The sequence below is a fragment of the Aethalodelphis obliquidens genome, unplaced genomic scaffold (genome assembly GCF_003676395.1).
Source record: "Aethalodelphis obliquidens isolate GAN/ISIS:26980383/991018 unplaced genomic scaffold, ASM367639v1 scaffold44, whole genome shotgun sequence".
Taxonomy (NCBI): Eukaryota; Metazoa; Chordata; class Mammalia; order Artiodactyla; family Delphinidae; genus Aethalodelphis; species Aethalodelphis obliquidens.
In genome coordinates, this window is record NW_020837988.1 from 1,027,993 (window position 1) to 1,053,546 (window position 25,554).

The following is a 25,554-nucleotide window of genomic DNA, read 5'->3' on the forward strand; positions in this document are numbered from 1 at the left end:
TTTGTCTTTCTCTGACTTACTTTACTAAGTACAATATTCTCTAGTGTCTTATTATTTCTTAATGTCTCATTATTTTCAAGAGGTTTTTGATGTATACTTTTAGATTTTCTATGTAGATGATCATCTTTTTGTGAACAAAGACAGTTTTATGTCTTTCTTCCTGATCAGTATACCTTTTATTTCCTTTTTTATATATTGCATTAGCTAGGATTTCGAGTTTCATGCTGAAAAGGAGTTGTGAGAGAGAGAGCATCCTTTTCTTTTTCCTGATCTTAGTTGGAAAGCTTCTAGCTTCTGTTATCTGTAGGTTTTTTGTAGAGATTTTTTCCTCAAATTGAGGAAATTCCCCTTCATTCCCATTTTACTGAGTTTTTTTTTTTAATCATGAATCAGTGTTGGATTTTGTCAAATGCTTTTTCTGCATCTATTGATATGATCATGTGATTTTTCTTCTTTAGCCATTGATGAGATGGATTACATTAATTGATTTTCAAATGTTGAAACAGCTTTGCATACCTGGGTGAGAGTTACTCTCTTTATTTGTATTATTGATGAAGTAATTGGGAGTGCACTCTTCATACTTGTATGGTGCTAGAGTAGGAGTTGTTATAAAAAGTGAAGCATAATCTTGTTGAGTTAGAGAAGTCTTCCATCATAAAATTCAGGATGGACAGTTTAATTTGTTCAAATGGGAAAAAGACTACATATACATATTATTGAATGAGATGATTTGATCATTACTCACCATTATACTGCTGGTATGGGTGTAAAGAGCAAAGTAAGGAAAAGGTTAGAGTTGTTCAGGGCAGTTTGGAATGCAAGAGTCAGAAGGTAATCGTATGATACCCAGTTGCATTGCCACTGCCTATTAGAGGGGCAGATTGTATAGGTATATGTACAATATGTACTTTATTTTGCTTATTTTATTTCTATTTTATCATATATATTTTATATATATATATAAAATACTTATTTTCATCACTGTTATTCTGTATAATGATATACAGACAACTGAGATCAAAATATTGCTTCAACATCCTAGACTTTCTTCTCTGATTTGTTGGGTATGTTTTCCTCTCACCTATTTTTTTCTTTCTCATATAACTAGTACTTTTATTCTTTTCTCTCATGTCCACTGTATTCAATATTCATATTGTAGAAAGATGGCTGACTGCTTTTCTGGCTAATAGAAACCCTTTTTCCTTAGCAAATTCTGGAGAATTACTTATTTGTATCAATTCAATACTCTTTGCCTTGGTTTCTTTAACAATTTCTAATATTTTATAAGGATCACATGTTTCTTTTTGCATTAAGAAAAAGAAAAAACGCATTTTCAAAAATAATTTGAATATAGGGGGAATATCTTTATCCCTATTTCGAATTTCTTGTGTTCTATCTTTACCTTTTACAACACACACAAAAAACTTTTTGGTATATTCTATGAAGAACAGATGTGTAGGATGGAGATTTTGAAAATTTAACAATTATCCTATTTTAATTTAAAAAATATTGAGAGTCTACAAATCCGTATGAGTGCTTTACTACAAGCCAAGCACTGTCCTAGAAACAAGAGATTTATAGTGAACAAAGCAGTGTCTTGAGCTTACATTTTACTGGTGAAGATAAACAACAACAATAAAAAAACAAAGAAATACATAAGTTTGTGACAAGTACTAAAAAGAAAAATGAAGGTTAATAAAAGAGAAGGGAGAGTGGTAGGAGATGAGAACAGAGAAGCCATACTAATCCCTTCTTTCTCTGAGTAGAAGGGAAGTCATTGGATGGTTTTGAGCAGGAGAGTGATATTTGATTAATGTTCTGAAAAGATCATTTCCTTGAAGTTCAGTAACTTTACCATAACTGTGGCATTTTTCATCTGTGTCAGTTTTATGGTGTGCCCTTTGTACAGTTTTCTTACAGTATGTTTTTTATTTTCTTTAGGTACACTAATGATGTAAATTTGAACTAGCATTTTTCTCTTTTCTACATCTGTTGTATGCTCTTGTGTTTAATTGTTGTCCATTCTGGTTTGCTTGCTTTCCACAAGCTTTTCCTTAATTTTTTTTTTTAACTGTATCTCCCCCCTAAACATTCTTTTTTTTGGAGCTATTTTCATTTTAGTTTTCCTTTTCCTAAGAGCTGTGTATTCATGTTTCATTACTTCCTGTCTCTCAATATAACTACCTGAGATCTTACAGTTTTTCTCTGACTTATTTTTTTATAGAGGTGAGGTTTACTAAGTTTTTATGGATATGTGATTTTTTTGCATATTGTAAAAGATGTTCCTTATGGTACATTTGGCATTGATTTTAATCTGTCACATGTAAGTGGTTTTATTTAGTGAATATTCTTAATTTGTCTTTTGTTTTTTCTGCTTTTCCTCTCATTTCCTTACCATATATTTATATAGATAGACTCCTGGCCCATTTTTGATTATTACTCATCTTTCAATATACAGATTTCTTCCTTGGCCAGTTATTTGAAGACAGTGTCTGGGTATATAGGACCAGGGCCATGTTCCATCATAGTGTGAGTTTCTTACTATGCAGGGATGTATGTGAGAGAATTCCTTGAGCATTTATTGCTCAATAGCTGCAGTAATGCTTTTCATAATGTCATTTCTTTCCCTTGATTGCCCTAGCCATAGATTGTTTCCAGAAAATATGGCTTGTATGATTTTTCATTCAGTCCAGCCTTTCTTTCTTCTTTTTCATGCCTGGTTGGGTTCAGAGTTTCCAGCCACAACCTGTGCACATGTTATCACTGAACCAAGGCAGAGGTTATTTGCATGCTGCTTAGTTTGGATGACTGTGTTCTGATGACAGTTTCTAAGACTCCAGCCATAGGCCATTCTCCCATGCAGTTTCCTGCATTTCTATTTGATCATTTAATTTTGCTGGCCATCCTCATGTATTTTGAGTTAGGATAACAAATTCCTCATAGGTTTTATAATTTCAGTATCTGGACCATATGCATGTCTATTTCTGTTTTTTTCCTCTGGATTCTGTTTCTTGGAATCCTGGTATTTTCTGATTGAATGCCAGGCATTGTGTATGAAAAATAATAAATGCTCTGGATGATGTTTTCTTTCTCCAGAGAGGCTCCACCCTAAACTCTGAGATGCAGCTGGTATGGAGATAACTCACCTTGATCCATTCATGGACTGAGCAGACTCAAGGCTGGGTTGAAGTCTTTGTAATCTTTGGTCTTCTGCTGATTCATTTCCAGTCCTAATTGTAGCCATCAACACAGGTCCCAAGTGAAAGCCTGTGATGTTACTAAGGGCCCTCCTTGAATAATCTACTATTTCTTACTCCTGAGTACAGTGACACTGCCGAAAACTCTAGTCTGCTTTTCAGAGTATTTTATCTTGGTTTCTTGGCTTCCTGCCCTGAGATGTTAAGAATTTGCCAAATGCTTTGAAGAGAAGCTGCTTGTGTGGAGCTCCTTTCTCTCAGGGATTTTGGTTCCTCTGCTCTGCTCTGCTTTCCTTGCCCCATTCTCATCCTTCAAGATTGGAAAATGCCTCAAAGGTAAAAGCAGCCTATACAATGTGGACTCACCTCTCTGGTGTTTCCTCCTCTGGCCCCCTAGGTCCTAGCTGCCTTGGAAGTTCTCCAGTGCCTTCAAATAGATTTCTTCTGTATCTTTTTGGGTTTTCAGTTGTTCTCAGTGGGAACATGACATGTTGCAAGCTACTTCTTCATAGTCGGAAATATAAGTTCCTCTCCTAGGGTTTATTAAATAGAGTTTCATTTATGTTTCCAGTATATCTTGTCTCTCTTTGGTAATTTCCAAGAGAAGGAAAACAAATCACCTTTTTTCCACCATTTAAAATTGGAAGACAAAAGAAATATTCTTTTCTTTATTTCTTCCAGTAAATTAACATTTAGGAAACAGGGAGAGTTTAGGATATATATTGAAAAATTGAAACTATCTTCTGAAAGAAACTCCTAAAGCAGAGGCATCACTAACAAAGAAGCAAAGTGAATCGGGTGTATAGAGAAGAAATCTGAGCATCTGAATGTGTCAGGCTTTGAGCTAGAAATTGTACATACTTTTAAAAGTTAATCTACATACCATATTTTTACATTAGACATAATTATTTCCATTGCTCAGATTTGGAAGTTATGGCACCAAAATTTAAATTATATACCTAATTCATATTGTAGTGAAGAAAGAATGAAATGAATACAGGATGTTGGAGCTGTAATATTATTTAATGGAGAAAAGATAGTCTCTTCAATAAGTGGTGCTAGGAAAACTGGACAGCTACATGCAAAAGAATGAAATAAGAACACTCCCTAACACCATACATAAAAATAAACTGAAAATGGATTCAAGACCTAAATGTAAGACCGGACACTATCAAACTCTTAGAGGAAAACATAGGAAGAACACTCTTTGACACAAATCACCGCAAGATCTTTTTTGATCCACCTCCTAGGGTAATGGAAATAAAAACAAAAATAAACAAATGGGACTTAATGAAACTTAAAAGCTTTTGCAAAGCAAAGGAAACCATAAACAAGACGAAAAGACAACCCTCCAAATGGGAGAAAATATTTGCAAACGAATCATCGGACAAAGGATTAATCTCTAAAATATATAAGCAGCTCGTGCAGCTCAATATTAAAAAAACAAACAACCCAGTGCAAAAATGGGCAGAAGACCTAAATAGACATTTCTCCAAAGAAGACATACAGATGGCCAAGAAGCACATGAAAACCTGCTCAACATCACTAATTATTAGAGAAATGCAAATCAAAACTACAATGAGATATCACCTCACACCAGTTAGAATGGGCATCATCAGAAAATCTACAGACAACAAATGCTGGAGAGGGTGTGGAGAAAAGGGAACCCTCTTGTACTGTTGGTGGGAATGTAAATTGATACAGCCACTATGGAGAACGGTACGGAGGTTCCTTAAAGAACTAAAAATAGAATTACCATATGATCCAGCAATCCCACTACTGGGCATATACCCTGAGAAAACCATAATTCAAAGAGACGCATGCACCCCAATGTTCATTGCAGCACTGTTTATAATAGCCAGGACATGGAAGCAACCTAAATGCCCATCGACAGATGAATGGATGAAGAAGATGTGGTACATATACACAATGGAATATTACTCAGCCATAAAAAGGAATGCAATTGGGTCATTTGTAGAGACATGGATGGATCTAGAGATTGTCATACAGAGTGAAGTAAGTCAGAAAGAGAAAAACAAATATCATATATTAACGCATGTATGTGGAACCTAGAAAAATGGTACAGATGAAGCATTTTGCAGGGCAGAAATTGAGACACAGATGTGGAGAACAAATGTATTCACACCAAGAGGGGGAAGCAGCGGGGTGGTGGTGTGGTGGTGTGATGAATTGGGAGATTGGGATTGACATGTATACACTAACGTGTATAAAATGGATGACTAATAAGAAAATAAACATTAAAAAAAAAAATGAAATGAATACAGGATGTTGGGGCTGTAATATTATTTAATACTTAAACTTTATTTTAAATGTTCATCTTAGAATGAGTATAAAAGGATACTATCTGGAACGTCATCCTAACCTTTTCTAATTACTGGAAGTGTAATCATTAAAATGAAAATTGATTATCCTTTTAGCTAATGCTTGCTTACCCTAATTTTAGATAAAGTACCTAGTTGTAAACACCTTTATCTAGTTCCGTAAAGATAAAAAATTCATAACAACTTAACTATCAAATAAGAAGGAAATGATTTAATTATGTGATAATTTTGAAGACTGTGGAAAAATGAAGTGCTTTTGATAAAATGGTAAGTAAATAAAAAAATGAATGAAAAATTTGTGCACAAACACTGCAGCTATGTAATAAAATATTCCTGTACACTTATGTGATACTATATGTGTCACTTATAACCTCTTTATTAAAATATTTGGGTTATGAATTTCTTTTTTGAACATGTTATTACATTGCTTTTATAATTTAAAAACTCTCTAAAACTTCAAATGAAGGGCAAATAACTGCTGAGTACTCACCTAACAAATACAGATTTATTAAGTTTCATAAGAATATAACTTTCTGGAGGCTAAGGACTTCACCTCTTCTATTTACTGCTATGTCCCTAGATGAGAATAGTGCCGGGTTCAGTAAATATTTATTCAGTGAATGAATGAATGGCTAAAAGCATATAAACACATTAGCCTTACTTTTATGGTAGAAAGCACTCCTTTTTTTAAAAAAGAGACTTGGTTAATTTAGAGGTTGGTTTAGTTTTTATTAGTATGGTTTATGATACATTTGTGTTTTCATATTCTTATCTCTCATACGTTGTATTTTTTCTTCAGGCTATTTAATGATACAGAATTGTTATAAAGTTAGAGGCTTTCTTAACAATGACCCATTATTTTAGAACCAGATGATCAAAGAACTGGAGTCCCGTGTCCAGCAGCTGACTGGAGAAGCAGAGAACAGTAATTTACAGAAGCAGAAATTAATTCAAGAAAAATTGGAACTTGAGAGATGTTGCCAGATAACATGTAATGAATTACAAGAAGTAAAGGCAAGGTATTGTCTGAAGTCGGCTATCTGTCAGGTGTGGTTGTAAAGCACTGATATTAACTCTATTAAATTATCTGCTGAGGGCTTCCCTGGTGGTGCAGTGGCTGAGAGTCCGCCTGCCGATGCAGGGGGCGCGGGCTCGTGCCCCGGTCCGGGAAGATCCCACATGCCGCGGAGCGGCTGCGCCCGTGAGCCATGGCCGCTAAGCCTGCGCGTCCGGAGCCTGTGCTCCGCAACGGGAGAGGCCACAACAGTGAGAGGCCCGCGTACCGCAAAAAAAGAAAAAAAAAAAAAAAAATTATCTGCTGAAATTAATCACGCTGGTGCATTTAACTTGGGAGGTTTCCAATGTAAATGCTGCCATTTGTTAAATCTTTAAAGCACCATTTAATAGAAGAAGCATGCTGTTTAACAACAGTTGATAAAAGTGTGGATACTTACTTGATATATTGAAAGATAATGCATTTGGATTTGGTTGACTAAAAAATCCCATTTTAGAGATTGACTATAAATATATTGGAAATATGTTTTATTCTCTGATTGCTTTTAGGCGCAACACATTGCATAAAGAGAAGGATCATCTTGTAAATGATTATGAGCAAAACATGAAACTGTTACAAACCAGATATGATGCTGATATAAACCTTCTGAAAAAGGAACATGCTCTTTCAACTTCTAAGGTATTATAGATGTTGGTAGATGTCCATACAAAGTACTTATTTCCTTTACTCAGCATATAGCCAGAGATAGTAGAAGCTAACTACTATCTGGCCCTTAAATTAGTCTCTCCTTTGCTTAATTTAATGCTAAGTGTCTAATATATAGCATAACGCAAATATTTAATAAACTAAAATCTGCTATAAATTAACCCTTTTAATTACCAAAGTTTTTAAAGGAGGAAACATAAAAATCCGAGAAGAAATGTTCAGTTGTGTTAATAATACATATTTTGGAGTAACTCTATACATTATTATTATTATTTTGAAATCTTGGTTATGGTTTAGTTTTCCTGCCATCACATATGCTTATATGAGCCCACAGACACCCTCAGGGGCACCCACACACTTTTGTGTCAGATAATTGAAACTTTCTGCAAAGAAAATCCTATAACCTCAATACTAAAATAGTTAATTACTTGATATTTCATGAATTAAATATTCCAGTGGATTTGGTTTTAAAATTAAAATTTAAAAAGTTTTCTGTATACCTGTTCTTTTTACATCAGTATTATATTTTCATAACTTTAAATGCCATGCAGTACTTAATTTATCTTTTCACTTTAAAAGATTTTTTAACTTAAAATTTTTTAAAAATTCAGATTTATAGATAATTTTAATTTTAACTGAAGCTTCGGGGGGGGGGAAAAAGTTAAATTTATTCAACCAGAAGTTTGTAAGATGGTAGAAAAATCAAAGTTTCATTTTTTTATTATTTTCTTAAAATCTTTTTAGGCATCTGGTATGATTAAAGAATTAGAACAGAACATCTGTCAATTAAAACAGCAGTTACAGGAATCAGAACTTCAAAGAAAGCAGCAGTTAAAGGTGAGTCCTGTCTTTTTACACAGAGTAATGGCTAAAACTCACCTCTCCTTTTCTTGGTATATACATATAAACGAGAGTCGATGAAAAAAACTCAGAAATGCAGGTAGCCATTTCTGATTCTTTTATTGCACTGTATCATTTTTCATCTTATTTACTTTAACAAAAGTAGATGCTAATGAGATATAGAGTAAAAAGAACAATAATTTTAATTTGAACAATCTACTTTTTTTGAGATTAGTTAAAAGAATAAACCTTATTTAAATATATTATTATTTTAGAATTATTTCCTCTCTTTAAATTATTATCTGCCATTCTTTATAATTTCTCTCTCTTTTTTTCACACCTTTAATTAATTAATTTATTGTTTGGGCTGCACCACTCGGCATGTGGGATCCTAGTTCCTCAACCAGCGATTGAACCCATGCCCCCTGCGGTGGAAGTGTGGCGTCCCAACCATTGGACTGCCAGGGAACTCCCTCTTTCACACCTTTTAGATCTTGCCTTTTCTCTCATGGTCAAAAAATACCAAGCACTTCTATATGATATAACTTCAAACTTATTATTTTCATGTTGATTCATTTGGTCATTTTTAAGTGATCTCCTAATTCTAAGGGTCAGAAAGTTTCTCTTTCACTGTAAAGTATGTACTTTTGAGAGTGGTAACATCTTCAGATAACTAAGGTCTTATGGCCTCCAACATAAAGCTATGCATGTTTCTAGTTGTAGTTTAGAAAACTGGACAGGTAGGGCTCTCTTAATAATATGCAAGACTCAAATAAGGTTTGTCATCAAAGAGACTGATTTGTTTCATTAGACCCTAGAATTTTATTGACCCTAGAAGCAATTTTATTGACCCTAGAAGCAATTTTAAGTATAATAAAGATAAATATTTATTATTCACAGGATCAAGAAAATAAGTTTCAAATGGAGAAATGTCACTTAAAACGCACCTATGAGAAAAAGGTAATATGTTTCATGGGAAGCTATGACATTTAAAATAGCACATGAGGCAGTTAAGAATGAGGGTTGATTTTTATACAGCCGTGCATTCCAGCTCTTATTTCTGAGTTCATTTCAGTTAGCCAGTAATCAAATTTTTCTTCTTTTTCATGTTTATAAACAGCTTCTTTTTCATGTTTATAAACAGCTTCTTCAGTTTGATTTTTAATTATATCAACATTAAAACACCACTTCCCTGTTGTATTTGAGTGAAGAGGATTATTATGTTCACCTTTCATAATAACCTTTTGAAATCATATTTTCTTTCTGCCAGTAAAAATGTGATGTGACTGTTGGGTGTTATTTTTTTCTGTTGTATCATATGTGTAATAAGAACTCTAAGAAATTAACCAAAGAATATGAAACAGTGAAAGCATTGTCTACTACGATCGATTAGTAAGAAATGGATTAGTCATTGTCTCTTGCGATTTAGAGCAGTGACGGTAGTGACTGTTTCTACTGGTGCATGCTGGTGTCCTTGTTACCAGTAACAACTAGGGTCACTGCCACACTGTTGACACCTTCGGTGATAAAGTATAGAATTCTGTGTCTGTGACTTTCAAACTTGAGTTTTGAATTTGTTGTTTGCTGTATGACTGTAATTGAAATAGCAAAGATTTTGTTGCTGCTTTTGTAATTATTTACAGTTCCAACATCCACCAAATTAATCCTCTTGTAAAATACCCACATAATGGAAAATGAGAAAAAAGTTACCCCTTCAACTAATTAAAATACATACAAATTAAAATTAGACAGATTTTATAGCACAAAATTGTTAAAAGATGTAATACCACATCTTATCTATGCATATCGTCACAGCAGACATGCATTAAATGCTTTCACGGGGCGAGGTATCACACCAGGCACTGGATGCAGGGGAGGGGTTGAGGGTGAACTAGCCATAGACTCTGCTCTCCAGCAGCTTGGTGTCTGGGAAGAAGGTTTCTGTCCTTTGGAAAAGTGAGTATTTCTTCTGATGTGCATTGACCTAAATATGTGCTCTTTAAAATTATAATTAATTTTCTTATTGTTCAAGTTTCTTTCCCCTGCAGTTTTAATACAGCTCAATGCAAGATACTGAATATATTTCATGCCTACAAAATGATATCTGAACAGGAGGGAGAAATACTGCTTTCACTGAAATAAAGAATTTTTTCGGTGTCTACTGTTGAGCCATGCAGCTGCTTAACAATCTGACTTACCCAGAGCAGACCATGCACTGTCATAAGCCTTGCTCCCCACTGCCTGAGGCATGCACATCCTCTGGGTGTACCTGTTAGTCCTTTGTTCTTTCTTTGGGCAGATGTCTGGCTCCCCATCCATCAGGGCCACCTTCCTGGCCTCCTGCTCTGTCACACTCCGTGGTCAGCCCTCCTCCTGAGTGATGGTATCTGCTTACCTGTGAGCCCCAGAGGGTTTGGTACCAGGAGGAAGGCGCACACTGACTCATATACAAGATTGTCTTCCTACCCCAAAGTTGAGTCCCCCTGTGGGCTGTGACATACAGAGTTGGGGCTGGAGAGGCAGAGTCTCTCCTACCACGGTCTTTTCTTGGCTGTTCGGCCACTGAGTAAACTCAGGTTTCTGCACCAGCCCCTCTCCCTGATGGACACACACAAGAAACAGAATGTTAAAGCTCAGTTCATCCCTAGTCAGCCACCTTCCCCCATCCTATTCTGTTTCACTTCAGGGAGCAGACCTAAATCCTTTTAATTAGGTGTCATAACTACAGCTTTTCCCTTTCCGTGAGCTATCAAGTGGTCTCGCTTTTAAATAACGTAACTAGTTAAAGAGTGTTAATTGTTTTCAGTGTAAATAAGATGTGTTAGAATAGCAGCCATCTGTAAAGACAAATAAGTGTAGTTGTACGTATTGCATACGTTCTAACGTTATTTGTATTGGAAGAAAATGGCGCTCAGCATGCCACTTTTTGTTTTACAATTAATTCCATAATCTCCCCCTTTTAAATTGACATCTGTTCTTCTTTCTTTATTAAACCTGCTGTGATCTCAGCCCTTGAAGATTTGATGTCCTGTACCCCCCTCAGGGAATATCCTCTTTGACTGCTCAGAGAGCTGACATAAATCTTACCGAGCACCAGACTGTGTAACCGGATAGCCAAGTGGGATGGATAGCGCTTTTGTTTTTGTCTTAGACAGTGTTACAGGTGTGCGCATTCAGTAACTTTTGGTATAAAACTAAGTTCTGAATATCTGTTCAGGAGGAGGAAATGCCATCTGAATGACATTATTTCCTCATGCCAACAAGAAAGCAGCATCAGAGTCTAACTTGTCTTTGAGGTAAGAGAAGCAGCATCAGATGCTCTCGCTGATTTGAGCACACACACATTACCTAATGGTCTTTACTGATCTCTGGTGGCTGTTACCTGCTCTTCAGATCTTTGAACATCAAACAAATAATAGGTAGTAAAACTAAATTTCATTGTTTGATGAAGTGTCTTAATCTGTTAAATCAGGAAACGGTTAGGCTGAATGATTTTACTAGCAAGGAAACACCTGCCTCCTACAAGTAACCTGTTGCCTGTTTTCCACACAGGCACCAGAGAGTTAAAAGATGGTGCTGTTTACCGAAAGACGTTCATGAGACAGATGTTAAGCATGTATATCCTAAAATGTGCTGGAATTGAAATACCTACTTATAATAATTCTGATGTAACTGTGTCACAGTTGAGATCTAAAGTCTGATGGAATTCAAAATTATTAGGAATAGTTATTCCAGTCTTTAGTGTTTATATATAATTCTTTTAATTAGGTTAAAAAAATTTTAAATTTACACAGTTCTATGTGTATTGCATAGTGTTTTCCAACTACTACCGGCCTAATTTTCTTTCAGAGGACAGGTGTCTTGAGTGAAGCTTTAACAAATGAAATTGTGCAGTGAAATGATTTATAGAGTTAATGGCGCGCAATGCACCGTATTTGTCATGGTGAGAAGCAGAGTGGGCAGTGTGGTTGCGAGACGCGGTGGGGCCGTCGGCTGGTCCATGCACGAGCCAGCCGCGGTTCCACGCTCTTCTTTATGCTGTGGTGTCTGCCGCCATCTGTTTCCTTGCACATAGCAAACCTCTTTCTTCTTTATACAAGCACACCTTTTTGATAACTTAACTTCTTAGGGTGCACGGGAATGAAATCTACATTTACTAAATGCTCGATAAATGTGCTTCTGGCTACCTGGCTCACTCATTTACAGCAGACGCCTGTGTTGGAGAATATCTGCTGTGTCTTTGTCTATCTGGTTTGTGTTTCCATTATTTAAATTATTAAAATTCATTTTTGATGCTAACTGTACAGTAGGGAAAGGATTGCAAGCAAGTCAATTTAAGGCTTATTTCCCACTGCCATTACTACATTCAGAAGCAAAGGCTGGCAGTAGCATTATTGCCGTCACCCCCAGCTCTCTGGAATATAGGTAAAAACTAAAAGTATAACCCCAAGGGTCCCTTTAGCATTCAATACACATATATTCAATTAAGAACAAATAAGCAAAAAACAAACCCAGAACAGCATTTATTGACTATTCTAGTGCGGGCCAAGTGTTGTGCTGAGTGCCGAGGATATAAAAATAAATGAGAAACAGCTTTTAGCTTTGAGGAGCCACCAGCTCAGAAGCCTGTGCGTTGACACATGCATGTTTCACTCAGAGGGAAGGCTCTCATTCTCCCACCCAGATAGCCTCATTGCTGCTTTAGAAATGGTCCTGATAGTTTAGAAGCGATAAATTAGATCCAGGTGCTTGGGTAGCACAAGCCAATCAGGAAGTGGCAGCTAGAACTTGACCAAGGTTAAGATTGAATCGTGAGTGGTAAAAAGTGCTTATGAGAACTCAAAGTTCTTAGCAGTTCAGGGGCCGTTTTCTGAAAGGGCAAATAGTCCACAGGGAATTCCATTATGTGGCATGCTGTATTGTGGTTTGGGGTGTTCATAATGACCTTGAATTTTCAAGAAAATGTTTGTGTATAGAGTATTTAGTCTGGGGAGGTGATGATAATTAACACTGCTGAGCATTTATCATGTTCCCAATATTGTTCTAAGAGCTTTACCTGGAGTCACTTATTAACTCATCACAGTTTTGGAAAAGCATGCTCATCCTGATTTCCGTCCTCATTTTCTAAAGAGGCGACTGAGGCACAGTGTCGAGTAGCTTGTGAAGGGGCGAAACCTGTGCAGTCTGGCTGCAGAGCTTGCGATCATAATCACCGTGTAACCCTAATAGATTTTTCTCAAAGTTGGTTCAGTTTTTGACATCTTCACCAAAGCGGGTAAATCTCAATTATGCTAGCGTGCAGAGAGTCCTGAGTCCCAGAAGAAAACCGAGCAGGAAATCGAGGGGGAACCCTGCTCGTGCAGCCAGCTGGAGGCCAGTGTGTCAGGTGCTGTTGACTTGCCAGTGACTCTGATCACGGCTCCTGCGAGGTTTCCACGTAACGTGTGGTTTCCCCGAACCCGAGACCTAGTCTGTGGGGTGAGGGAAAACCTCCCCAAACCCTCCTGGGGATTTCCTGGGAACTGGATTTTCACTGCAGCTCTGAGGAGACCTCACTAGGGGACATGGGACAGGAGCAGCGTTATGCCCCCCGTATTTTTTTTTTTTTTGTCAAGCACCAAATCTGAACAGATAATACTCTGTTTAAGAATGAGTAAGAGGAAGAAGCCAGAATGGGGTCTGTGGAAGAAATATTGTGGAGCAAAGGGAGGAAAGCGTGATACAGGCGACTCGGAGAAAGAAGTTTCTTCAAAAGAAAACATTAAGAAATTCATCAGTAGAATCCCCGAAGACATGATGTCCATGAAGGAGAAACAGGTATCATAGGGAAAGAAAAGGCTGAGGTGGAAGTGGAGGTACTCTACACCTTGGTGATCGCCATCACAGCAGCCAGTAGGCGCTTTTGATCAAATATTGTCCTGGAAAACTCCCCTCTGTCCTCACTCTTTCACTTTACAGGCAGTTTATTTATTATTTATTTTACTAAAATACCAAAGGAGAAAAATATAAGAGAATTGTAATAGGAAAAGGCTAAAGGACATAGAATTTTTGAGCTAAATAGTTCTCTGTCCAAACCAATAAGTAGCTAACTAAATACAGGTATTTTTGAGGAGCACTGACTCAGGGTTTGAAAAGGTTTGTGACTGTGTGTGTGGGGGCGTGTGTGCGTGCGCTTCGTTGACTTCGTTCTTCTCACTCCTCCCCCACCTCCTGTGCCCCACCAGGCACGCAGCCTGCCTCACCTGGATTGCCGGCGGGTTGTGCTCGGGACCCCCGCCTGCTAAGTGACTTGAGCTCCCTTACCTTCCAGCTGGGCTCTGCACCCTCAGCTGTCTCCTCTGTGGGACCACAGCTGCTGTTTTGCTCTCCCCTTCCCTCCAGCTGTAGCAGTTTCCTTTTCCTATTTTTAGATCCGTATAATGGGTCCATGTTAGGTATGCTTATCTGCATTTGCATACGAAGAGCTTTCTGTGAAGAGAAATATTCATTTGACCCTCATTATTCTTGCTGCCATCCCACCTGTTCAGAGGATGCCACATTTAGTAAAGAGATTCTCAGGGTGGGGGGACTTCCCCCCAAACTCAGTAGATGGTTATATAGATCATTCCCAGAAGTGGAAGACTGTTTCATCATAACCTGTATGTTTTGGGGGAATATAGACACGTTATTTATTGTATTCTCCTGTGTCTTGTTGGATTAATTTCCTTTGGTTAATATGTAATGTTAAAAAAATTCAAAAGTGATTCCTCCCTTTTTGAATTTCTTACATATCAGTTTATTTTACAGGGAATCCACGTGCAGGTACATTTAAACAATGATTAACTTTGACCAGAAAATTATTACTGGGAGAATACTATTAAGATAATTCTATGGTAAATGATTATGGTTAACCAAGCCTCTATCTTGAAAAATCTAAATCTAATTTTATATTAAAAATAGATTTAAGATTACTGTTTCATTGTATTTCTCCTTTGAGTAAACTTGACTTGTCTTTTAGTAAATTTTACATCTTTGTCACGGCAGGTTCATGACTTGCAGACTGAACTTGATAAAGAAAAAGAAGACGCTCAAAAGAAAATCCATAAATTTGAGGAGGCTTTGAAGTGAGTAAAATTGTAATATAGTTAATTAAAAGAAATACTCTTATTCTAAACTGTGAGCCAAATTAAGTAACTAAAACTCAAACATTATAATATTTTTATCATAACCGTGCTGTGGTTTAGCTCGAGTCGGTTTTCTATCATCAGTCTCTATTTTCAGAATTTTATTACTAGCCAGTAAAGGAAAAATATCAGTTCAGCTGTCTTTAAACGATAGGAAAGTAAGAAAGGCAACTTAGTGGTTTCAGATGCTTTCTTCCTCTCACATGAAAACAGATTTAAAAACAATAGCAACAATAAGATTTAGATCTAGGACATTTAGAAGTTCCTCTGTAGCTTTTTTGGGAGGAATTTGGGTAATGAAATGTTTCAGTTGTTATATTTAAAAATGGACTACTATACAGGCATTGTTTTGCAAAGGTTTTGTCTTATGGTACGTAAACATACACATTAAAATGTTATATTTTATTTGTCTTTTCCATTCATTTACTAAGTCGATTAGGCCCTACTTATCACTAGGTATTATCCTGCAGTTTTTAGCTGGAGAACATTGATTTATTCAGTAACGGTTGCGTTCTCACCATGTTTCAGGCAATGCCTAATTCCTTCCTGGAGGGACCTGTATTATAGTCCAGTTGGGAAGATATTCATGCACTTTGGCAGTTACAGTCCGGAGTGATGAGAACTTTCACAGCATAGAGGTCAATAGGGTACCTGCCCCAAGAAAGTGATTTAGGAAGGGAAGCTTACTTGGGCACAGTATATCTAGCTAACTCCCAGTGAATCAGCACATTCCATTTTTTATGCTTTTCCAAACCTCCAAAGAGGAAAATTTAGAGAAAGGCCAAAAAGAATATCCAGGATCAAAGAAACCTAGTATCAAATTCTTCCTGGGAAGATTGCATAACCGGAAGTTCCCTCTCCTTCACCCTGCTTGTTGGTAAAATGTCCTGAACGGGTTGCTGAGTAGGACATCTTAAAATAATCTATGTGCTGTGACACCGCAGGGTATCAGTTTCTTATCTATACCAGGACTGGTGCTTATTTGTTCACATCACCACATATGAATTAGGTGAAATTAGAGGAGAACTGCAATGTCCATTAAACATTAAGCCAGATAACTGTATTTTATACCCCAACTTGAATAGTGACACAACTAGGGCATTCTTGCTTTATGCATGGGATGCCCTCCCTTTATCCCTCATTAATTCATTTTTTTTCCTCCTTAAAATGTTGATTCACAACTTTCTTCGTATATTCAAGTTACCACACTTTGGTTTCTTTTTTGTTCTACCTTGTCTGTTTTTTTTTGTAATTTCTTTATACTTTTTCCATTAGCTTGTTGATGTGTATTTTATATCCATAAAGGAAGAGGTAATTCCTTCAAATAACAGGAAATCAACAAATATTTGTCTCGTACCTACAATGTCTATATACTGTATTATCATACGAAAGGAAATCGAAGGTTTAGAAACTGTAGCTCGAGACATAATCCTGTTCTTAACAATTTTATAGTCCAGGGTAGGCATTTGAAGTCCCTGGAGTGTTAGGTATCAAGTTGTTGACATAAGTGCAATTGGAATAATAAGAAAGACTGTTTGCAGTTGGAGAATTGGGAGTCGATGTGTAATACAGCATGGTCTTTTAATGTTCACCAGTGGACGGTGAAAACACCCTGAATCCTCTGTAGTTGCTGTATGCAGCATGATCTATTCAAGGCTTTAGAGGTCTTTACCAAAATACCAACTTTTACTTGGAGTTAAAAAAAGCTAGTTTAGATTGTTAATAACATTCCCCTGTGGATCTGTTTCTTCCATTCCTTGTGTAGATGATGTCTTCATTTACGCTAAATGTTGGTATGACCTTAACAATATAGCACCTGGTATAGCAGGAGCAATCTGGTCTGAAAATAGTAGCGTAAGTTATTGTGTGGTCTGAACTTCAAAGTAAACAGTACAACCTGGCTGTCTTCCCAGAGGAAAATATTCTGGGGCAACTGCTACTGCTTTTCAATCTAAGAATAGTGTTAGACCCGGTTGGTCCAGAGACAATTCCATTTTTCTAAAAGACAGGTATATGATATGGAAATTTGCCATGATTATTAGCATTTTTTTCCTGTAATAAAAATATACACAAAGGTGAAAAAAATCTCACTTTTAGAATGTGGTGGTATTCATTCATTTATTCATTCATTCTTTCACTCAGTAGGGTTGTTGAATGTATAGTGGAGGATGTCAGAGAGCTGGAATTAACATGTGAATTAATGTACATATAAATACATGATAAGTGGATCCAACTCCATCTTTGGTTTAGAGCTCAAGTTGATACTTCAGACCCTGTTGGTATTTAAGAGGGACACTGACTTGAAGTTGGCACTCACCGTACATGGAACTCCTAAAGCTAGTTTGCCTACTTGTTACTGTTTTTCAGAAAAATAAGAACAGTTTAATTAATATTACTGTCCTACTACTTACAATTTTTCTTCTCCACATATCCTAAACAGTTTTTTGCTTCCTATTTCATTTTTGTTGCAGAAAATATTTTAATAACCTCCAGTAACTGAAAATTATCTGAAACTATAACTGTAAATGGTATGAATTTTTTTTTTTTTTTTTGCGGTACGCGGGCCTCTCACTGCCGTGGCCTCTCCCGTTGCGGAGCACAGGCTCCGGACGTGCAGGCTCAGCGGCCATGGCTCACGGGCCCAGCCGGTCCGCGCCATGTGGGATCTTCCCGGACCGGGGCACGAACCCGCGTCCCCTGCATCGGCAGGCGGACTCTCAGCCACTGCGCCGACAGGGAAGCCCAATGGTATGAATTTTGTGTGTTCATTTTTCAAAGATAGGTAATTAAAGTAAATGGGAAACGTAGTACTGAATGGAAAATTACCATAGGTAATAAAATAACTTGGTGTAACTCTCTGAAGGACTAACACTGAAAAAGTATGTTATTTTTTTGGCGGAGTTAAAACCTATGAACAACAGATGTAGATAGTATAGATTTGGTTTATCCCTTTTTTGATATTTATATGTTTACCAAATTTGATTTCTAAGTTTTTGGTGCTATAAAACTAATAAAGCATTGTTCTGAGATATTGTATAAATTGACTATTTTAAAGCATTCAATGGGACATTCCAAAGTCATCTTTTTGTAAAATATTTATTTATTTTTATTTTATTTATTTTTGGCTGCATTGGGTCTTTGTTGCTGCGCGCAGGCTTTCTCTAGCTGTGGCGAGCGGGGGCTACTCTTCGTTGTGGTACGCGGGCTTCTCATTGCTGTGGCTTCTCTTGTTGTGGAGCATGGGCTCTAGGCACGTGGACTTCAGTAGTTGTGGCACGTGGGCTTCAGTAATTGTGGCTCACTGTCTTCAGTAGTTGTGGCTCGTGGGCTCTAGAGCTCAGGCTCAGTAGTTGTGGCACATGGGCTTAGTTGCTCTGCGGCATGTGGGATATTCCCGGATCAGAGCTCAAACCCATGTCCCCTGCTTTGGCAGGTGGATCCTTAAGCACTGCACCACCAGGGAAGCGTCATCTTTTTGACTGATACCTTTTTCAAACTCCTCTCTGGCAGTAAAATACAAAACTGTCTTGAAACATTTATTCCGATCCATTTTAACTTTTTTGTATTGTCAGTTGTAAACATCATAAATATTTCTACTCTGACACTAATATATATAAGCTTTCTGTTTTTCAGTTAGTACTGAAAGTGAGTAGTGGTAATTTCACTAGAACATGTTACAAAATCAGTCTTTAGATGATATGATTATGAATGACCCTACAGGAGGCAAGCCCTTGTTTAACTGAAACATATTCTTTCTGTTGTAGTTGCTAACATATACATGTACATGTATACATGACTGTGTCTGAATGTATCCACCACAAATAAAACTTTTACTGGGTTTAAAAAAATACAGAGAGATGAGGCAAATTTAAATCTGGGCTGTAATCTCAGGCCAGACGCTTTCATGTTACTAAAACAAACAAACATGCATTTTTGGTAATAGGAGGTGTCTCATGAAAACTGGATATTTCATGAGTCCCCTTTTAAATCATTATCTTGAATTTTTGTCACAATTACTTTATAACCCTGAAACATACGTTTAGCTGACTTTTTGCCAATTTATATAATACACAAAATGTAGATATATGAGATATTTGATTATATAAATATTTAGAAATGTCTGTTAAGTTGGCTCTCATTTAGACTTTGCTGTCAATAAATATAAGGAAAAGTGAAACAGTGGCTTCTTGTACCCTTACAGTTTTTAAAAATAACTTTTTAAAGCTAGGTAATAGAGTTCCATGGTTTGAAATATGAAAGATAGGAAAAATGAGCATGCAGGGAAAAGTCCCCTTCCGTAGGAGCCCTCTCGCTATACATTTTTCCTCTTGGGAAGGAGCAGTGTTACCAATTCCCTGTGTATCCTTTCATATGGAAGCATTGATACTCTTTCCCCACTATCTCTTCCCCTTATGTGCTACCTATATCCTGATATTTTTCACTTAACGTATCTTGGAGGTTATTTCATGTAAGGACAGAAAGAGCTTCCCCATTCTGTTTGTGTATTTGATGTACTTTATTTCACTAATTCTTTATTGATGAACACATGATGAAAATGTTGCCATTTTTCTCCTAGTACATACGTGGTTTGGTTTTAACGTTTAAATCTGTGGCCATTTGGAATGTATCCAGTGTAGGTTGTGAGAGACGGTCCTGTTGCTTTTGCTTTTTGTCAAGTGGTTACCCAGTCATTTCAACATCATTAATTTAATGACCTAGCCTTTCCCTCTTCAGAGTTCTGCTACAGAACCTTTATCATTGGACTTGGGTCTGGACTTTTGGTTCTGTTTGAGAGATCTGAAAATGCTTGTGCCAGTCCCATACTCTGTTGATTTCCACTGTTTAAAGGTAATGTTTAGTGTCTAGTCAGACTGCTTATCCTGTCACCTGTGCTTTTTCAGAATCTTCCTTTTTTTCTTGTTTATATTTTTCCGTTGGAGATTTATAATTAGCTTGTCTAGCTAAAAAAGAAAAACCGTTAGTCTTTTTGTTAATGTTGCTGAACAGATACAGTTCAACAAAGGAAGAACTGACATCTTTCAATGCTGAATCTTTCCACACGCAACATGATACGCCTCCCTTTGTTCAGGTCTGCCTCCGTGTCACTCTACAGCCAGCTCCTGCTTTTGACACAGACAGTTGGCAAGGGGTTTGTGTGACTTAACTATCACAAGTTGGTTCTTTTATATTAAGTGTGTATTTTGACTGTCTATTAGGGTATGTGTTATGAAGCTTAAAATACATAGGGAGTTGTATATTCTGGGTTTGACGTTTCATACAGTTTGGGATGTGGATTTTAAACTCTCTGTACTTTTGGTCATATTGTTTATTTTTGAATGAAGAATGTAAAACTCTGGCAGATATCACTTGTTTTGTTTATACTTCTGTAGCCATTTAATACCTTAATATGTCATTTTAATCAAACTCATTTATTAATTCCTCCCAACATCTATTTTGTTCTAGGAACTTTGTTGGTACTGAGTATAAAGTGCCTGAGAAAGCAGGCAAGGCCTCTGCTGTGGCCACAGTACGTGGCTGCACAGCTTTCGTGTTGAATGCCCCACCGTGTCAGTGTATCAGTGCAGGACACTGGGTGTTGGTCCCCACAGAGCGCAGGGCACTTCCACAGAGACCCTAGGTGGCGGTCGGTGTGTTTTCCCTGCTTCACTTGGTAACATGAGATATTCTTGATTTTATTTTATTTACTTTAGTGTAAAATAAGTATTTTGCCTCCTATTGAACAACGCATTGTTGGGATTGCTGCACTGTTTGTAAAAGTAGACATTTTGGGGCTTCCCTGGTGGCGCAGTGGTTGAGAGCCCGCCTGCCGATGCAGGGGACATGGGTTCGTGCCCCGGTCTGGGAAGATCCCACGTGCCGCGGAGTAGCTGGGCCCGTGAGCCGTGGCCGTTGAGCCTGCGCATCCGGAGCCTATGCTCTGCAACGGGAGAGGCCATGGCAGTGAGAGGCCCGCGTACCGCAAAAAAAAACAGACAAAAAATAGACATTTTGTAATGTGGGAAAAAAAAAATGAAGTGTTCCAGTCACTGTTTCAGGAGTTACGATAGTAATTTATAGGAAGTCCAGAAGCAGTCTGCTTAACCTTCTGTGTCCATAACATCCTTTTTAAAGCTCAGTCGCCTAAGGGCCTCCTCATCATCTTACTGCTCACATGGCTCTCCCTCAGCTGGTTACCATCGACTCAGATGTTCAAAGTGCACCATGTTCCTCCTCTGAGTAATTTTTTTCTCTATTCCTGTATGCAGAATGAAAATCAGTGTTTTTTCTTCCAGAGGCTGACCTAATAGAATGTCTTCAAAGCTACTCAACTTTTCCTTTTGGAGAAAAAAAATCTTAGGGATTTAAATACAAAGTCTTATTTTCATCATGGAATTTCTATCCAGAATTTTTTAGAATGCTACTGATTTTTTATAGTTCTGATTCCAAATAGCACTGTGAGTTTTAAATGCTTCCAGGATCATATCATTAAAATAATGGGTGAATACAGGAAAAGTAAATAACAGTAATGTTTTTTTTCATTTTTATTAAACTTTTTATTTTGAAATAATTTTAGGTTAACATGCAATTGTAAGAAATAATACAAAGAGATCTTGTGTACACTTTATCCAGTTTCCCCATTGGTAACAGCTTGCAAATCTGTAGTACACTATCATGACTAGGAAAGTGACATTGACATAATTAACCCATCTTGTTCAGATTTCCTTGGTTTTACATGTACTCATCTATGTGCTTGCACGTGTGTGCATGTGTGTGTGTGTGCTTGGTTCTATGCAATTTTATCAGAGTTGTTTACTGGTATATCCAACATCACAGTTCTGTCACAACGAAGATCCCTTGTATTGCCCTTTTATAAACATAACCATATCCTTCCTACCCTCTCCCCATCTTGACCTTCCTGTCTTGAGATTCACTGACTAATTGTAATTTGTTCTCAATCTCTATTTTCTTCAATTAAAAAAAAATGTTATGCAAAAGAATCATATATAGGGAATCACACAGTATGTAACCCCTTGGGATTGACTTTTATCATTGAGCAAGTTCTCCTGAGATTCATGGAAGTCATTGTGTGTATCAGTTGTTTACATCTTTTTATTGCCTAATAAGCAATTGTATGGATACAGCATTTTTTTGTTTGTATGTTTTGTTTCTGTTTGTTTAGTTTTTACCAGTAAACCACTGAAGAATATTGGATGTTTTTATTTTCTATTATGAATAAAGCTGCTATGAAGATTGTGTACACGTGAACATGTGTTTTCATTCCTCTGGGATAAATGCCCAGGAGCGGAATTGCTGAATTGTATAGAAACTGCATGTTTAGTTTTATAAGAAACTGCCAAACTGTGTTTTGGCTGCTGTGCCGTTGTATTTTCCCATTGGTGATGTATGAGTGACCCTGCTGCTCTGCATCCTTACCAGCTTTAATGTTGTCACTATTTTTTTTTTTAACATCTTTATTGGAGTATAATTGCTTTACAGTGGTGTGTTAGTTTCTGCTGTATAACAAAATGAATCAGCTATATGTATGTATATATATCCCCATATCTCCTCCCTCTTGCATCTCCCTCCCACCCTCCCTATCCCACCCCTCTAGGTGGTCACAAAGCACCGAGCTGATCTCCCTGTGCTATGCGGCTGCTTCCCACTAGCTATCTGTTTTACATTTGGTAGTGTATATATGTCCATGCCACTCTCTCACTTCGTCCCAGCTTACCCTTCCCCCTCCCCATGTCCTCAAGTCCATTCTCTACATCAATAACAGTAATTTTTATTAGAGTTATTTCAGCAAGTAAATAGTTCCTGTACTTATAATACATAGTTACAGTGAACTTATTACAAGAAACAACATAAAATATCTGTCTTTATTTCTAAAACAGACTGAAATGGTTTACAGTATAAGCAAATGTTAACATATAATTGAAATTAAAATCTATCATAAGCATGTAAAGAAGGGTGGATATTGTTGTACCAGAAATAAAATTATTTCTAATTTAAATACTAAATTTAGTATTTAAATTCTAAATTTCCCTTGACCTGAACTCTTTCAGGTGGTTTTGGGAGACATTTGAGTTTAGTGTACGTTAAGAGAATGGACTCTGGATCCACTTATCACGGGTCCAAATTCCAGCTCAAATCACTAGCTGTGTGACTTTGGGCATGGTGCTCAATCTGTGTGATTAGTATTTACAACTGTAACATGAGGATAATAATAATATCTTCCTCCTAAGATTGTTAGGAGACTTAGAATGTTTAATACAAAGCACTTTAAACAGTGTTTGTTGTATATGTATATTAGCACTTATTATTTTATTTCTCTTTATCTTATAAAGGATACAAACAAGTTCGTCTCAAGAAGTAATCTTTTCCTGGCACAGTGTCTTTTTTTTAACAGCTTTATTGAGATTTAATTATCACCCCATAGAATTTACTCAGTTTAAGCATGCAGCTCACTGATTTTTAGTAAATTTAGAGTTGTGCAATGATCACCATAGTTCAATTTTAGAACATTTCCATCATCCCAAAAAGATCCCTCATGGCACCAAATTTTAGAAGGAAATTATCATGATTGATTTTTTTCTGACCAAAAGGAATAAGTAATAAGGGACAGGATCTTCAATAGTTATTTTGCAGAAAATGCTAAATGGCCACTTCTCATTCTGACCCTCAATGAAAGCTGAAATCATAATATTAAGATGTGTTTTGGCATTTTGTGGAGACCTGAGCTAATGTAGCCCTGATACGTTGCTTCCAAATTGACTGTCTGATGTTTTAACTTTGATACAAGGATGAATTTGAAAACAGATTCTGTGTGTGCGTGCACACGCACGTGTGTGTGTGTAAATGTGCTGAAAGGGGCCTGGAAATACATATATGCCAAAGTGTTGGGGTGATATCCATGTTTTCCTCTTTATATTTCTGTATAGTTTGAATCTTCTCCAATAAGAATATTGTATGTTACTTTGGTATCTTAAAACAATAGTAAAGACAAAAGAAACCAGGAAAGATTTTCGAAGGAAGAATGACAAACATTGATGATGGTTATCTTTAGTTGGTGAGCATATGGGATTTAAAAAAATTCCTCTACATTTTACATATTCTACAGTAACTGAGCCCAGCAACCCCTCAGAGTCTTGAGAAGTTTCAGCTTGTCTCAAATCACTGAGCACTGGGTGGGGCAGCCTGTGAACTCAGACAGTTTCTGGAAATACCTGAACTCTAATTATTTTGGGGTTTTGACCAGAAAAACCTTTTATGTATTTCTTATAATAAATGGATAGGTGATAAGGTTGATATTCCATTTTTTTTTAACAGGTGAGAATTTTTCTCACCTAGAGTGGAAGGACACCCTGGCACAGCATTTTAGGGGAGGGTATTAGGAGGTCAATAGAATACAGACTACAAAATACAGCTTTCTAGTAAGTGTAAAATTAGGATATTTTAAATGAAAATACAAGGTATTTTCCATGAAAGGTAGGTTATATTACATTTTAAATGTGCTTTATGTTTTCTGACTGTGGAAATTCACAGATTCGTTTTCCACGTTTATCAGTCTGTTTTTGTAAACTTGAATCTGATTTCAGCACATATATGTTGATTCCTACTGTCAGAGCAGGTTACTGTGCACTGGTCACCAATCCCAAGAGAGTGAAGCACTGTGCACTGGTTACTGATTCCTGGGGAGGACTCCAACTATTGAAACCGCACAGGACCCTGTGAGGCTCCTGGGCACAGAAGCCTTTCTGTCCCCTGTTTGTTGCTTGTAGGGAATAGACTCCAGCCTCCATGACCTTCCCTAGCCCCAAAGGGCAGATTCGAAGAGTTGCTTATCAGGGAAGGGAGGGGATGCAGAGACAAGGGAGAAGCAGTCAAGAAACAATGGTGCAGCCTTGGGGCAGGTCCTGGTTCCCCCTCAAGGGATGCACACAACAGTACCTTTAACCTCTTCTGCATAACTAAAACCCCAACCAAATGGAAGATGTTCCAGAGAAAAGGTCACAGTTTGATAACCTTGAAGCTCATCAGGAGACCACCTGAGACCAGATTAAAGGAGCGCAGGCCCTGCACACACCCTGATCCTTATCAGAAACCCCGCCCTTGAACCATTGCTATAAAACTCCTCACTAATCCCCCTGGGTTGGGACACACAGTACTTCAGGGCACGAGCCCGCTGTGTCCCCCCTTTGCCTGGCAAAGGAATAAAGCTATTTTCTACTTCACCCAAAACTCTATCTCTGAGATTCGATTTGACACCGGTGCACAGAGGCCAAGTTTTC

At 37.3% G+C, this 25,554-nt stretch overlaps 1 protein-coding gene across 26 annotated transcripts in view; it reads left to right on the top strand.

The window, feature by feature from the left end:
• CEP112 (centrosomal protein 112) overlaps window positions 1-25,554 on the top strand; it is a 422,076-nt gene that overhangs the window by 100,782 nt on the left and 295,740 nt on the right. For all 26 annotated transcript variants that reach the window (XM_027080441.1, XM_027080442.1, XM_027080431.1 and 23 more), the window contains 5 exons: window positions 6,404-6,558; window positions 7,103-7,232; window positions 8,004-8,096; window positions 9,000-9,059; window positions 15,123-15,202. In XM_027080441.1, coding sequence (XP_026936242.1) covers window positions 6,404-6,558; window positions 7,103-7,232; window positions 8,004-8,096; window positions 9,000-9,059; window positions 15,123-15,202 — 518 coding nt within the window. The remainder of the gene's footprint in view (window positions 1-6,403; window positions 6,559-7,102; window positions 7,233-8,003; window positions 8,097-8,999; window positions 9,060-15,122; window positions 15,203-25,554) is intronic.